Source organism: Mandrillus leucophaeus, unplaced genomic scaffold, assembly GCF_000951045.1.
Source record: "Mandrillus leucophaeus isolate KB7577 unplaced genomic scaffold, Mleu.le_1.0 Scaffold121, whole genome shotgun sequence".
Classification (NCBI taxonomy): Eukaryota; Metazoa; Chordata; class Mammalia; order Primates; family Cercopithecidae; genus Mandrillus; species Mandrillus leucophaeus.
Genome location: NW_012100432.1, coordinates 1,338,904 through 1,355,655, shown reverse-complemented (window position 1 = coordinate 1,355,655; position 16,752 = coordinate 1,338,904). Strand labels below are relative to the sequence as shown.

General features: G+C 42.8%; 1 protein-coding gene across 3 annotated transcripts in view; it reads right to left on the bottom strand.

The window, feature by feature from the left end:
• ARL6IP5 (ADP-ribosylation factor-like 6 interacting protein 5) overlaps window positions 1-13,666 on the bottom strand; it is a 25,121-nt gene extending 11,455 nt beyond the window's left edge. For 2 of the 3 annotated variants that reach the window (XM_011970992.1, XM_011970975.1), the window contains exon 1: window positions 12,983-13,666. In XM_011970992.1, coding sequence (XP_011826382.1) covers window positions 12,983-13,158 — 176 coding nt within the window. In that variant the 5' untranslated portion in view covers window positions 13,159-13,666. Of the gene's footprint in view, window positions 1-10,701; window positions 10,709-12,982 lie in introns of all 3 variants that reach the window. The other variant, XM_011970983.1, reaches the window with a different exon arrangement.
• Between the last annotated feature and the right edge of the window lie 3,086 nt (window positions 13,667-16,752).

Here is a 16,752-nt window from a genome sequence, read left to right as displayed (position 1 = left end):
AAAAAATTAGACAGGCATGGTGGTGGGCACCTGTAGTCCCAGTTACTTGGGAGGCTGAGGCAGGAGAATCACTTGAACCTGGGAGGCAGAGGGTGCAGGGAGCTGAGATTGCACCACTGCACTCCAGCCTGGGTGACAGAGTGAGACTCTGTCTCCAAAAAAAAAAGAGAAGTAGAAATTTCTATAATTAGTATATTATTTCATAATCAGAAATAAAATGAATATATAAAAAAGGAAATACAAAAATATAAAAGCAGCTGCTCTCCAACCCACAACCCCCACTTGGCACAGGCCAACCACAAAAGTCCATCTCTACTTGTCCCATCTTGCCAACAACATTAATGGAATTTCAATTCATGAACCACAGCAAAGCTGTTCCTTCTCCAGTCCAAACCCTGGTTTTCTGCTCATCCTCCAGATCCTCTTGTGCCAGTCTGTAGCACCCCAGTGCCCCAAGCTTCCCCAATACCCAGCACATGTGCCATTCTGTCTGCCCGATTCCCCCTCCTCTTGGTTCTGTGTTATCTGGGTCTATCTACTTGGCCTCTCTGCACTTTTCTTTCTTCCTATTTGATTTTATGTGGATTATTCCCTGTCTTCTGAGATAATCCCAGAATTGTTCTGGGAAAGACAAAAATTTCCTTATACGACTGAGGAAGGAAAGAATCTAATGAGTCAAAACCACAATCCCCTTCAGCAGGTTGTAGAGAGTGGAGAGTGAATAAAGAGGCCTTGAAACTCTTAGAGATTAATATAACTAATTCCCAGACCACAGAAGATTCTAGGCCAGGGTGGTAGCTCACGTCTGTAATCCCAGCACTCTGGGAAGCCGAGGTGGCAGATGGATTGCTTGAGCCCAGGAGTTTGAGACTAACCTAGGCAACAGGGCAAAACCCTATCTCTCCAAAAAAAAAAAAATAAATAAATAATAACACCCCACAAAAATTAGCCAAGTGTGGTGGCACACACCTATAGTCCCCACTACTTGGTAAGCTGAGGTAGGAGGATCACCTGAGCTCAGGAGGTCAAGGCTGCAGTGAGCTGTGATTGTGCCACTACACTGTAGCCTGGGTAACAGAGTGAGACCCTGTCTCAATTAAAAAATACAAAGATACTTAGAGAAATTGAGAAATTGTACCAAAGACTACATTATAGTAGGATAAGGGGAGTTTATTTCCATTTGCTTATTTTTATTTTCATATTTTTTTCAATGGCTATGTATTCCTTGATGAATTAAAAAAAAAACCCTGATATTTAAAAATGAACAAATGGAATTGGGGAAAGGTTCCTGAATGTAAAAAACCCTTTTACAAATCCTTGACATTGACCTATAACCTACCCAAATGTTTCTTCTGAGCCATAAAGAAAAGCAAAGATCGGCCAGGCGTGGTGGCTCACGCCTGTAATCCCAGCACTTTGGGAGGCCAAGGCGGGTGGATCACGAGGTCAGGAGGTCGAGACCATCCTGGCTAACATGGTGAAATCCCATCTCTACTAAAAATACAAAAAATTAGCCGGGCGTGGTGGTGAGCGCCTGTAGTCCCAGCTACTCAGGAGGCTGAGCCAGGAGAATGGCATGAACACAGGAGGTGGAGCTTGCAGTGAGCTGAGATTGCGCCACTGCATTCCAGCCTGGGTGACAGAGCGAGACTCCGTCTCAAGAAAAAAAAGGAAAGAAAAGACAAGTAAAGATCAAATCAACACAAATAACTCAAATGGAGGATTGAAATTTTGAAATTTAAGGAAATTCCTTCGCACACCCTGCAAGTCGGAGAGGGTTGGCTGGCAGCAAAGCATCAAAGAAGGGCTCCTACTCAGTTCATTTTGGAATACTTATTAAAATAATAATTCATGAAGTGAAGCATATAATAAAATTCATGTCAAACTTTTTTATTTTCCTCTAGACAAGTAAAATACATATTTAAGTTGAGTGCCTAAAGTCTAGGACAAAGAACAATGAAAAATCCAGGCCTAACTCAAGCAATTCCAAATTTGCTTTCACCTGTTCCAGTTGCTCATGTTCAAGGGAAAAGAACACGGTTTGAAGTTCTAAAGAACTGGTTTTAGTTCATAATCTGCCCAACAACAGTCTATAATTAGAAAGTAACCAAGTTTCCAAGATGGAAAAAACTAACAAAGTTACTCTGAGCAGAAATGATTTTCTTCTATATCTGATAAAATGTATACCACTCCAATGCCCTGGCACTTACCTGAACTTGGAGCAAAATAAGACACATACACAAACACACACACACACACACACACACACACACACACACACAGCCCCTCTAGAGATTAACAGAAATTCTCAGAAATTTGGGAACCAGTTCTTGCCTGAGGTGCTTTTTAGTCAACAGTTGGGCTGTTTATCACACTAATCACGACAAACCCCAAAAAACATTTAGGACAAAGCTTTCCACAAATATGCTACACATCTCTCATGTAGGCAACTGCCTCTGGGGTCTGCTGGGTGGAGTTTCACTTACTGGTAGTCCTTCAGTAAGAAAGAGGGCCAGGCACGGTGGCTCACACTTGTAATCCCAGAATTTTGGGAGGCCGAGGTGGACGGATCAGCTGAGGCCAGGAGTTTGAGACCAGCCTGGCCAACATGGCAAAACCCCATCTCTACTAAAAATATAAAAATTAGCTGGGTGTGGTGATGCATGCCTGTCATCCCAGCTATTCGGGAGGCTGAGACACGAGAATCACTTGAAACTGGGAGGTGGGGGTTGCAGTGAGCTGAGATTGTGCCACTGCACTCCAGCGTGGGTGACAGAGCCAGACTCTGTCTCAAAAAAAAAAAAAAAAAAAAGAACAAAGGATGGTGAGAGGGAAGGGAGAAATAGGACCTAGTTTTGCAACTCAAAAACCATTATGTTTTTCTGTGAAATTAAAAATATATTAATACATATGTTTATATATTTTAACTATATATATTCAAAATATGAACCTATATTATCCCATTCCAATAAATAATAAATCTTTCCCTATAATAGTTACACATTCTAGGGCAGTCATTTATGGTTGTAAAAAGGTTTAGAATCCCATCAATTTTGTAGCAGTCTTCAAAGATGAATCAGTCTAGTCCAATTATACAGATAACTAAACTGAGGCCCACAGAAGTGAAGAAACATATCCAAAGGGATCCAGGGGAGAAACAAGAAAACAAGGGTGCCAGTTGTGGCAGCAACTCACAGTAGAACCCATTCTGTATTGTTAACCGGCTTTAGGGATTTCCCCCACACTCTAAGTAACCTACTGTAACCAAGGATCATCCTGGAAAATCCCTCTACACTCTCATTTCTCTCTGAAACACGGTGGCCATGGATACAGGTCCTAAACTTGCCAACGTGATTCAGTAGCTATATCTATAGTTTAACCACAAGTTACCGAAAGGGGAAAAAAAAATCTCACAAAATTTTAGAGCTAGGAAGGATCTTGCTAACCTACCTCATTTTACACATAAGCAAGCTAAGGAATATAGAAGTTAATAAATTTGTCCAAGGCCACCAATTGCAAAGTTGGCAATAAAAGTTTGCCATAACAGAAATCCTCGCATCAGCTCAAGGCCACATTTGATGACTCCTGTCAGGTTGCAAGGCCAAAAAGAACCACCAAAAAGGCAGCAAAATATTTCCTGAGGAGTGCAGGCAGCTTTGCACTGACTTCCAATTTTCTAACCGAAAAAGCTATTTTTGAAGTGTGGTTCCTGAGGAAAGCTGACTCACTGAAAAAGTGGGGAACAATTTACTCACGGTGGACTTCTCTAAATTGGCGATGTTTCTCTGTAGTCCTTAATCAGCCAGAGGGATCACAGCAAATATGAACCCACTCAACCATTTTCTTGCTTCTCATTGTTCTTAAACTAAAAACAGAATTCTTTAAACATTCTACAAGGCCTTGCAGGGTCTGGCCCCTGCTGCCTCTGCAGCCAGGGCCACTGTATATAGTTGTGGAGTTGGTGCCTGGCTGAGGGGGTAAGTGGAGCCTGGAATCCAGGTCACACACTCCACGAGCCAAGGCCAAAATTTGGCTTAGGTTGTATCTGCTAGGAGAGGAAGAAGTGCCTTAGTAATTAGCATGAGGGAACTCTCAGGGCTAGCAGTTGGCCTACCTGCCAGCTTTGTCACACCATCTCCTGATTGCACCCCCATCCACTCAGGGTTTCTATCTACCCCAGAACTCACCTTGCCTTTTGGCCATCTCAGGGTGAGGTCAATCAGGCAGAGAGGACAGTTTGTGCACAGGCCTCACTCCACCCTCCTTCAAGTCTCAGCTCAGCCAGCCTTTACTCTCTGACCAGAGCACAGTTCCGTATGCCTTTTCTTTTCTTTTTTCAATAAAGGTTCTTCGTCTGTCACTCAAGCTGGAGTGTGATGGCACGGTCATAGCTCACTGCAGCCTCTTATTTCCTGCACTCAAATATCGTTCCTCAGCCTTCCGAGTAGCCAAAACTACAGGTGAGTGCCAGCATGCCTGGCTAATTTTTAATTTTTTTTTTTTTTTAAGATGGAATCTCGCTCTGTCGCCAGGCTGGAGTGCAGTGGCATGATCTCGGCTCACTGCAACCTCTGACTCTCTGGTTCAAACAATTCTTCTGCCTCAGCCTCCCAAGTAGCTGGGATTACAAGCATGTGCCATCACACCCAGCTAATTTTTGCATTTTTAGTAGAGACGAGGTTTCACCATGTTGGCCAGGCTGGTCTCGAACTCCTGACCTCAAGTGATCCCCTGCCTCAGCCTCCCAAAGTGAAGAGCAATTTTTGACTGTAGGCATAAATGTGGGCTTTAGACATAAATCAGTCTTGAGTAAATGAGAACAGTGTCTCCTGGGCCTAAGGATCATGGAATAAAACAGATTGTACAGTAGGTTAAAACTGAGCCTGTCTCTTCTGTTACAGAAAGGTCATAGTGAGATTTTTCTAACCAACTGAATTAGGAAGGCCTAGAGGATTTATTGCATTCTTGCCATTTCCTAAATATTTACTGTATCCTGTGTAATTTGGCAGAAACTAAACACTCGCATCCAAACCAACCATTGTCTTTTTAGCAGTTGGCATGTTAAAAGTGTTCATACTAAGACATGCCTTAGGAACCATCAGATTTTATTTTGTTTTTAATAAACAACAGGTTGGACTTGGATTAGAAACCATAAATCTGATGCTTCCCACGGTGATAGAGCTTCAAATAATAGTTATGTACAAAGCTCTGATTAGACTTCATTAAACCCTTTTTAACTTTTCATTATGGAAAACTTCTAACATATACATAGGTAGAGAGAATAATGTGTAATGAATCCTCATGTATGCTCAACATACATGCTTTCAACAATTAGCAACCCATAGTTACTCTTACCAATACTTTTCGGGGAACGAAAGTGGAAAGGTATTTGTTTACAAACTGTTCTTCTTGAATGATTTTAGTAAATTAAAAAAAAAAAAGTTAGGCTGGGTGCAGTGGCTTACACCTGTAATCCCAGCACTTTGGGAGGCTGAGGTGGGGGGATAACTTGAGGTTAGGAGTTTGACACCAGCCTGGCCAACATGGTGAAACCCTTTCTCTACTAAAAAAAAATACAAAAATTAGCCAGGTGTAGTTGTGCATGCCTGTCATCCCAGCTACTTAGAGGCTGAGGCAGGAGAATCTCTTAAACCTGGGAGGCAGAAGTTGGAGTGAGCCAAGATCCTGCCATGGCATCCAGCTTGGGTGATACAGCGAGACTGTGTCTTAACAAAACAAAACAAAAGCTACTGAGAACTATCACATGGCAAATTCTTACAGAGCTGTGGAGAGAAGACAGAGGCTGGACAAATGCTAATGGGCTTGGTAACACAGACTTCCTTCCCACAAGTTTCCTGTCTACTTACCCCTCACTAACCCCCGATGTCTGCATTCTTTTTGTTCCTCTGAGACAAGCAGAAGCTGCACCAATGAGATATGAAGCAGATTAGAAGAAGCAGGGCTTTCTGCCTTCCAGGTGTCTCCTTAGCAAATTGCATAATGAGAAGGAAGGCCAGGAAATCCTATCATACATCAATGATGAATGCTTGCAAACCTGAGTTGTTAGCCTGAAGGTGTTGCCTAAAATTACAGGACTCTAAGGCATTCTTAGGAACAGGAAGCCACGCTCAATTAAAGAGACAGAGGACGGTATTAAGGGTTAAGTTTTCTGAAGCTGAGTGATAAGGATAGAATTCATTTGTCCAAAAATAAAAAAAATAAGAAAAATAAACATTTCCAATATTGACGCTTAATTAGGTATTAAGTGGGTAGGTCAAGAATGGGTCTTGATCTTTTTGAACTAGATTTCCTGTACAGAGCTCTCTGTCCCTAAGCTGATTGAGAGCTTCTCCTCTCTAAGACAGGGGGCCAGGAATCCAAAATACACTCATATATTTGCACACTTACCTAGAATCATTGCAAATCCTTACCTAGGGAAAGGAAACAGAAACTACCAACCAAAGGCTGAAAGTAGCAGGCAACATTTAAAAAAAAAAAAAAAAGCTGGACGGGGAGGGGAGAGGAGAAGTTAAGATAAATACAGTTACATAAATAGTGTCAAAGGTGTGCCAGGCATACCTCTCGCCTGTCATCCCAGCACTTTGGGAGGCCAAGGCAGGAGGATTGCTTGAGCCCAGGAGTTCAAAACCAGCCTGGGCAACATGGCAAAAACCCTTCTCTACAAAAAAAAAAAAAAAAAAAAATAGCCGAGCTGGTGGCGCACGCCTATAGTCCCAGCTACTCAGGATGCTGAGGCGGGAGGATCACCTGAGCCCAGGGAGGTAGAGGCTGTAGTGAGCCATGAATGCACCACCGTACTCTGGCCTGGGCAACAGAGTGAAACCCTGTCTCAAAAAAAAAAAATATATACACACACACACACACACACATACTCTCTGTCAGAGGTTATTTAATGAAAAACAATCCTTATTAAAGATTTTTATTTATTTATTTATTTATTTATTTTTTACATGGGGTCTCACTCTATTGCCCAGGCTGTAGCGCAGTGGCGTGCGTTCTTGGCTCATTGCAACTTCCACCTCCCAGGCTCAAAGATTCTCCCACCTTAGCCTCCCGAGTAGCTGGGACCACAGGTGTATGCCACCAAGCCAGGCTAATTTTTTGTGTTTTTGGTAGAGATGGGGTTTCGCCATGTTGCCCAGGCTGATCTTAAACTCCTGAGCTTAGGCAATCCACCCTCCTCGGCCTCCCAAAGGGCTGGGATCACAGGCGTGAGCCACCACCCGCGGCCTAGATAAAGATTTTTAGATTACAATGTTACCGTGTGTTGATAGACCTCTTAAAAGTTCTGTATTCAGAAGAAACACATAAGCCATCAGAGGAAGACAGATGCCAGCCTCAAGAGCAAATAAATGTGCATGGAAGGGCAGGAGAATTCTGGGAGGATTTGGGAAGGCTGGTGGAGTTGTACTCCTGACTGTATCCTCAGGGCCTAGACAGTGTCTGCCACACTGGTAGGTGCTCAGTATTTGTTCAATGGAATAGAAGGATCTGAGCTGTGGGTTAGGATAAGTAAAATTTAATAAACCTTTCTCCTGTCTACGTACTCAATGCCTCCCCTATTCCCAACACCTGAGAGATTTGGAATTTGGAATAATAATGAACAGGGGAGATCAGGTAAGTCAGGTTGAGAAGGATGTGTTTATGTAGGTGTGTATTTCTGTAGACTTGCTATACTTGTATACAAATTAATTATCATGTGTTCAGTGTGGTCTTGCTGCCTTTCCGTGAAGGCAGAAAACACAGCTCTCCTATTCTTCACTATCTCCTAACAGTGTCTGAGAAGTTGGTAAGTGCTTCATACTCTTTGTTAATTCAATGAATGAAGCAACACAAATAAGAGTAATGTTGTAGAACTGGTGTTGAAGCTGACTAATCTCAAAACCATTTCCACTCGCTTTAGTATAAACAGACTGCAACTCATTCTATCTATAATCATTTTAATACATTCTGATCCAGAGCATCCCAGGGTTGCCTTACCCTTTTTTTCCTCTACCAACTGGAAACTTGGTTCTTCATCTTTGCAGCATTTAAAGGTACAAACAATATGAACTTTTCATAAAACCAGATGCTGGGAGCCACAGGCCTAGAATATATTACAGAGCCACTGAGCCATATTCATTTTGAAAAGATTACACTAATGCTCTTTTCAAACTTAGAACTACCAGCCTTCCAGAAACTCCTTATAATCTTGAGTAACTGAAAGCATAAAGTGGCAGCTGTCAATTCTACCCTCCTGCAAAATCTCCATAGGCCAAATGATCAGGCCACATGGTGAGGAGCTGCTTAACTGAGAAAACACGGGTTCATTCCTTCAGCAGCTACATGGTTCTATGTAAATGGGGAGGCACAAATGTATATACAAGAGAATAAATGCACCTCTCTTGCTGGAGAAGCAGCAGAGGCATTTTTATATGGTGCAAATTCTGTGTGTGGTTGGTGATTCTGAGGCCACACCAGAAAATATGAGTTCTAATGGCAGAAAAGAATTTTTTTTTCCAGACAGGGTTTCACTATGTTGTCCAGGCTAGTCTTAAACTCCTGGCCTTAAGCAATCCTCCCATCTCTGCCTCCCAAAGTGCTGGGATGACAGGTGTGAGCCACTACACCCATCTAGGAAAGAACTTTTTAGAATGAGACAGCAATAGTATTGCAAATGTTGTAAGAGTCAGGGATGCAGTTGAATTTGGTTAACCAAGAGCTTTAGAAAATTTGCAATATGGCTTAAAATGGAAAAAATATTTCACTTCCTATTATTAGCAGCCTTAGTTCCAATTAGCCTGTGACCTCAAGCTTTTATATTTCAGAAAGTTACAGGGTTCAAGAGGATCAGTGGTTCTCCTAGGGGTGTATATTACAATCACTTAGGAAGTTAGAGAAAAAGAAAAAAACAACAGATGCCTAGACCCTGCCAAGAACTATTCATTTTGAATCATGGAAGGTGACACCTGGGCATATAGGTATATTTATTTAAATTTTCTTTTGAGCCAGACCAATCCAGTGTCTCTCAGATTTTAATGTACCTATGAATCATCTGAGACTTTTGTTAAAATGTAGATTCTAACCTAGTAGGTCTGAAATGGGGCCTGAGATGCTTCACTTCTGACAAGCTCTCAGGTGAAGGATGCTGCTGTTCCATGGCTCACACACAGTGAACAGAATTCTCCAGCTCAAATCATTTGGCATTCTATTAAGCATATAGAAGTTCTCATCCACAACTAGAATGTATCACATGCTTAATACTTAAATTGCAAGTGCAATTAGGTGTTGTCTTTGTTTTTTACTTTGAAGATCACGGTGGAGACTTCTATTGTTTTGTGTGATGTGAAAAGAATATCTTTATCCCAAAACGTCTCACATCAAGGATGCAGAAGGTAAGCTATGGCAACTTCAATCTTAGACACTTTTCCTTCTTAATGTAAACGATCCAAAGGCATTTCCAGCAAAATGCAAGTTTCCTAACCTGTTATTCACGCTATTCCTTTTAAATAATTCAATCTCTTCTGATCAGAAGTTCAAACACAGATTTATCTCTATCCTAATCCCTCTTAATCTCCATCTTGGTATGGGCAGTTTTTTCCAATGTTTCTGGATCTAGACAGTATTTGCTATGTTCTTCCCTCACCCTTCCTGAAATCTTAAAGATTTCTCTATCCTCATCTAAGCCAGTTTTCAACATTGGAGAGCTGAGGCTACAGCCCTCCTACAATGTCCTTGAGGCTCTCCTCACCAGCAGGGGATGGAACCACTGTTGAACACTCTTTTATCCAGGTCACATTTTCACATACGCTCTACCAAGATACTCTGAGAAACTAGAGAGAAGTCTGTGGAGGATCCAGATGAACAGCTTTCAGCACTGCTTTGACCTACCCATCTACTAGCATCACCGAAAGAGAATAGTTCTCTTTAGAATGAGAAGTGTTCTGGAATCAAGGAAGCTCCCTAACCCTGAAGATGTTTGGTTTCTTCCTCGTGACTCATAGCAAGACAGAATAGTAGTTAAGAGCACAAGCCTAAGTTTGTGACTTTGAGTACATCATTTAACCTCTCTGAGCCTCAGGTTTAATAATTTAAAAAAATAACAGTTTTTTAAAATTGGGTTCTATGACATAATGCAGGTAAAATACTTTGCAAAGTATCTGACACACAGAGCAGTCAATAAATCTTTATTTATATTATTAAATTATAAAGAAAGAAAAGATAACAATTGGTGGAAAAAACTACTGACTGGGTTTACAGTTACACAGAAAACAGTTGAAGGTTATATACCAAACTTTTACTGAAGTATGAAGAAAATTTTCCATTTTATCCACATAATTTTCAAATCAACCTTTACTACTTGCCTGTATCTTTTGTAAGTTTTTAAAAATAAGCATAAGTTTTAAAAACTTTATGGATACTTTTCACTTCAAAATTTTTATTGACAACCGACAACTCTTATTTGAAAGGAAAATGAGGAGGGCCAACACCCCTAAACCACCTGAGTTAGTGGCCTAAGGCACAATACCGACGGAGCTATATTTAGTCAAAGGGCTGGCCCCTGGCCCTCACAGTGAAAAATGGATTCCATCAAAGGCAGCGAGGCTGCCTGAGCTTGTGCCTCGTCTGGGCAGCATACATGTTTGAAAAAAATAAACTTTTTTTTTTTTTTAATTATTATTGGTCTTTGTCAAAATTTGCCCCACATCTAAGTTACCTCAAGAAAATACCTCCATAACTAGATCACCAGATAAGATGCTCTCCTGCTTCATTGCAAAGAGAAAGGGGGAAAAAAAAAAAACAAAACTGATGCAAACCTATTTACTACTTATTGTGTTTTAAAGACATTTTTGGCCAGGCGCGGTAGCCCCTGCCTATAATCTCAGTGCTTTGAGAGCCAAGGTGAAAGGATGGTTGAGCCCAGAAGTCAAGACCAGCCTGGGCAACACAGCGAGACCACATCTCTAAAAAAACAAACAAAAAAAAATTAGCCCGGCATTGTGGCACGCATCTGTGGTCCCAGCCACTTGGCAGACTGAGGTAGGTGGATTGCTTGAGCCTAGGAGGTTGAGGCTGTAGTGAGCTGTGATCACAGTACTGCACTTCAGCCTGGGCAACAGAACAAAACCTTGTCTCAAAAGTAAATAAATAATAAAAATTTTTAAAAAGACATTTTTGGCCGGGCACAGAGGCTCACACCTATAATCCCAGCAATTTGGGAGGCTGAGGCGGGCAGATCACTTGAGGTCAGGAGTTCGAGATCAGCCTGGCCAACATGGGGAAACCCCGTCTCTACTAAAAATACAAAAATTAGCCAGGCACGGTGGTGCATGCCTGTAATCCCAGCTACTCAGGAGGCTAAGGCACCAGAATTGCTTGAAACCGGAAGGCAAAGGTTGCAGTGAGACGAGATCACGCCACTGCACTCCAGCCTGGGTGACAGAACGAGATTCAGTCTCAATAAAAAAAAAAAAAAAAGAAAGAAATTTAGTGATCCAGGAAAGCAGCCTGAAGCACAGAGCTGAGGGAAGGTTCAGAAGGCAGCTGCCTCAGGCCTTGGGCCTGCCCCACCCCGCCCTGACTAATTTGTACCTTGGCTGCTACACTAGTTCTGAGTCCACTCAGAGCCTGTGCCCCCTACACACCAAGCCATTCCCAGAGTGCAATTCCTTAAGAATTCCTTAAGCAATGCAGAAGAAGGATCTGTACTGTCGTCTATAGAGTCCCACATGTGAGCTTCCACCTCTGCATGGGGGTGACTGCTGTGAACCATACTCGGAAACTGTGAAGTCTCCCCCTCTCCTCTGTGCTATGTGTTTGCTCCTCTAGCTTCTCAACAACTGCCAGGAGCCCCTGGGCCAGAATTCAAGTCTGATTCATCTTGGTGTGCTTGGAGCTTGGCATGGGGCCAGGCACAGAGAGGTGGCTCAATGTATAAGCCAACTAACTGGGAGCCAACTGAAAAGCCACCCTGTTCACCCTTTCCCACACCGTTCAAGTGTGAATTTCTCCCTTTTCTCCCAAGCCAGCTTGCTCCTTCTTCCCTCTACCTCTGCCCTGAAATAGAAATGTCAGACATTTAAGGGCAAGTGAGTCCTTTATGAAGTCTGAGGGTGACTTTTTCTTTAAAGATGCGTAGGAGATAATCAGCAAGATTGAGAATATCACCACCCATCCTGCATAAGCGAGAAGCATTTCTTAAAGGGTGAACTACAAGGAAAGGTGGTTTCTAGGAAAGCAGGTGTACACGCAGTCTTAATACAGGATACTTTGTAAGTATCAGGTATTGAAAAGGCCTTCTGATACATTGAAACACCAGGCTAGGAAGCGAAGGCAGAGAAAGTGACCACGCCTGGCCACTGCTGGAAGAAAATGCCAGAAGGCCATCTTCTCAGAGTCATGGCAGCCTTCACCCCACAATGGGAGATGCGCCACCAGGAGACACCCACCCTTTTGATCCCAAGCTCAGCTTTACTGTACAGTGTGACTGGCATTAGGCAGAGAAACCAACAAAGTGCGTCGCCACTTGGTTGCCCTTTTTACACTACCCCGGGTCCACACCCTGCCGTCCTAGCCAGCCCCAGGGTAGGGTTACACCACTTTCCTTTTTCTTCTTATTTTTAAAAGACGAGGGCGCTACAAATATCTTTCCAGCAAGAGCCCGATCCTGGCACGGGAGCGGGGGGTGGGGGGCGGTGCGGTGGGGGACCTCTCATTTTTCTTCCCCGCGGTTGGCAAATTTTCCCCGTCCTCTTTCCTCAAGGGGCCCCCTCAAGTCTTAGCCCTTGGTGCAGAAAAGGGGATCCCAGGTTACCGCGGCCTCGCCCTGCGAACAAGTTTCCACTGGCTTGGCCGCTTGCAGAATTGCCAGGGCAGGCGCTGAGTGTGGTCAGAGAGCCTCTCTACATCCCGGAATCTTGCACCCCGAGGCCCCTCCGTGCTCTCCCCAGATCGGTGTCCCGGGTAGGGGGACCCCACTTACCCCACAACGGAAATCATCATGGCAGCCACCACCAGGTAGTTGGTCTGGTAATAGAGCAGGTTGCTCACCACGCGGTTGTTCCATTTGGAAATGTCCCTGAAGTCTGGCCGGGCAAAGCGATCGGAACCCGGGAAGAAATCGTCCCAGGCGCGGAGTGGGGCGATATTAACGTCCATGTTCTCAGCTTCGCGTTCTTCGCCTCAGGAATCTGGCGGCGGCGGCAGCGGCAACCGATCAGCTGAGCTGAGTTGAAGAGTTGACAGCGGCTCTGTCTCGATCGGCTTTGCGGTTGGCAGACAGCAGAGCAAAGGAAATTGGGAGTGGGCGGGCGTGTTTGCTCCTCTTTACTTCTTGATTGGCTCTTGGTTGGGTACAGGAAAACAGGGACCTCAAGACAAAACAAGGGACTGAGCGCAGAATAGAGATGAAACGACAGAAAGCAATCAGCGGAAATCCTCTGTCTGAAGCGAGGTGGCAATGCCTTCTCTAGCAGTCCGAATACCAGCTGCCTCCTTTGAAATACCTTTTTTGAAGGTTTACCTGGGAGTGTGTTCTCTGACTTACAGAGAAAAATTTTGGCAGCTGTGCAGATGCCAATCTAAGTGAAATGAAATGGAAGGCAACTATAGTGTTACTGGAGAATGAGCTGCTGTTGAAAACTAAGTCTTACTAACCTCTACACATCTGAATGCAATTCCCATGTTTTCTCTGTTTCACCATGAGTCACTATGTGTGAAATCAGATTGGCAAAACGGGAAAGAAGGTCATGTAGAACAGAAGAACTGGTTTGTTTTTTTCACTTCTCTTCTTTATTCTCCATCTCTGTTCTCTCGAGGCTAAATTGTTGGACTGCTGTGCCATTCTGATAAAGTGATAAAGTAGGCACTCTGGCCACTTCAGTCCTCAGCTGGGCACGTTGCTTACATTTTAAAGCAAACAGTTGTCTGCAGTGAACTAGCTGTTATGCATCTAGCATTTTCTGGGCAGAAATATGCATTCCACTTCAGAAGTTTTCTTAGTTTTATTGCAATATTTGGTGACAACTTTCACTGAGGGACCACAGTATATTCATAGATAAGGTGATGTTTAGTATCCCAGCCCAAAGAACTGGCAAAAGATGTATTCGTTGTTAATTCTCTTCTAAGCTTCCAAAGGGTCATCTTTTTTCAGTTAAGGGGCTGATTGGTATAATGCATGAGAAAAAGTAGTTTAATTGTATAATGTAATAGGTAGAATTCTAAGGTGAAGATTTCTAAGATAACAGAGTCTCTAAGCCCATAAGTGGCGTAGACAAGGTGAATTCACTCTTCTCAGATCACCAATTTTTAAAAACTTGGAAAGTAATGAAATATACTAATGCAAAGTCTAGAAAACATAATTTAATTTTCCTTATTGATTTAGAAGACAGTTGAGCTTACAGTGACTCTAAGAAATTACTACTACTACCGGTGTTTAGGAAAGTTTGGTGATTGCATGGAATTAATGCTGACTAAGATATATCTTATGTGCTGCTTTTTGAATAAAGTTTAAAATGTGAAATATTCCTGAGTGCTCATGTGTTCTTGATTCTGGAAAAATGGGACGGTGTGAAGTCAGAGAAAGCAAAATTAGAGTCCCAGCTCCTTCCTCTCTGGCAGGTGACTTTGGAGAAGTTACTTAATCTCTCCCAGCCTCAGTGGCTTCATGTGGAAAGTGGGGATAATGGAACATTTGCCACATAGGTGAGGATAAGTGAAGGAATGTATAGGAAATGCTTAGTGTATAATAAAGGTTCACAGTTATATGTTACTATTATTGTTATTAGTAATAGGATAGCCCACGATTCATGTCTGCTGTTAATAGTGCTTTAATCTGATTTGTTTTCTATGCTTTCATTATAAACATCTACTGACTTTTCTCTACCTTCCTCCAATTTTATTGTTGTGGTTGTATCCGGGTAGGGGGAAATGGCTGAGAATATTCAGTACAATGCCAACAAATATTTCGAGTTCTTTTGAGGCTCTGTGAAAGCACTGTGGGGTATTTTTTTTTTTTTTAAAGAGGAGAAAGATGTAATCCTGCTCTGCCTTCAAAATTCCTGCAATCCAGTGGAAACACTAGTTAAATATGAGATGGTGAGAGGAGTGCTAAATAGAGATGCACCGAGCCTCAGTTATCAGTTACAGGAAGTCAGAGGGTGTGGAGGAATTCCCCAGGGCTTCAGAATGTCAAGCAGCATCACTGTGTACAAGCTGAGTAAATCATCTTGGTCAAGATGAAAGTGGGAACTCCAGTGAGGCCCCACACCTGTTGGTGAGATTGATGAGTATTAGAAGCTATGACCAAGAACTTTATCTTCCAACTGCTCAGAACTGCATGACCAAAAGCTGTCAAGAGTATATTAGCAACAATATGATTACTCCTTGATCACAGACAATTGATACCCAAGAAATAGTTATTTCTCTAAAGAGGTTTAAACATAAATAAAGAAATTCTAAAAAGACAGAGAAAGATGTTTATAGCATGATTCCCTTCTGCCTCCCTCCCAAAATGTTAACCCTGTGTCTCTCTTTGGGGTGTGAGAGATTTTTTTTTCTCTAAACATTTCTACCTTTGTTAAATTATTTTAAATAAAAATGAACACATAATGAGTCATTATTTTTTCCAGTAACTGTTTGAAATGCTATTAGTAGCAGCTCTTTGTTAGTGTTCATTCCGGGGAGGGAGGGGTCAGATTAACTGTAGAGGTCTTCCTGGAGCTTTAATTTATTAAAGACAGGGTCTTGCTATGTTGCCCAGGCTGGTTTTAAACTCCTGGGCTCAAGCAGTCCTCCCACCTCAGCCTCCCAAGTAGACAGGATTACAGGCATGGGAAGCCGAGTCCCGCTTCGTGGGGCTTTTATAATGGGATGGTGTGTCTAGATAGGATCATTCAGACTGTCTGTTTAAAAACCATGGCAGATAGTCTAATTGTTTATGATCTGTTCCATTTGAAGTACAATAAATCTGTTGAAGGTTTTGCTTGCATGTCTCTGTTGCTTTTATTCCTGGCAAGGGCAGATGGCTATTTCTAATCCGTCAATCAGTCTAAGCCAGTGAGAGCGCCTGGTGTCATTTATCAAAATACCACCATGGTGAGTCAGGGTGTTAGTCTCAAAGCAAGCAGATGCAGGGCCAATGCCTTTGCAGACTTCTTCATCTGCTAGCTGTATTCTATCCCTAGGCCTCAGATTCCTCCCCTGTGAAATGGGTGAGACTAGACTAGGTGGCCTTAAGGTGCCTGCTGTTTTTCGCCATCTGAGACAGTTGTAATGCTCACTACCACTAATCAAAGGGTATCCAGTATTGTTGGGGGTTCAGACTACAAGAGCCCATTTTGATAAGCACTGAGGTTAAATCCTCAGTGAAACCATCTGTGGAGTTGTCTGGCCAAGAAAAAATGGTTTCATAGTTGATGCTGAGACACGTGATGCAGAAGGAGGCTGGTATCTCTTGATATGGACTGTGAACTCTACTCCCACACTCACTGCCTGGCACTGACTTTCAGCTCAATGAATGCTATTGAACTGAACCTAATTGAGGGACCATAAAGGACAAGCTCTCCTTAAGGTTCACTGAAAACTAGGACAAGAGGAGATTAAATATCACAGTGTAGTAATGGCAGCTACATTTACTGAGTACCCATCAGGCTTTATGTACCCCATTTCAGTGGCTCTCAAACTTTACCAGGGAGAATAACCCCAGGCTTTGCAGAAGGCCAGGGACGGGGGTGGGGAGGAGGGTGGTGGTGG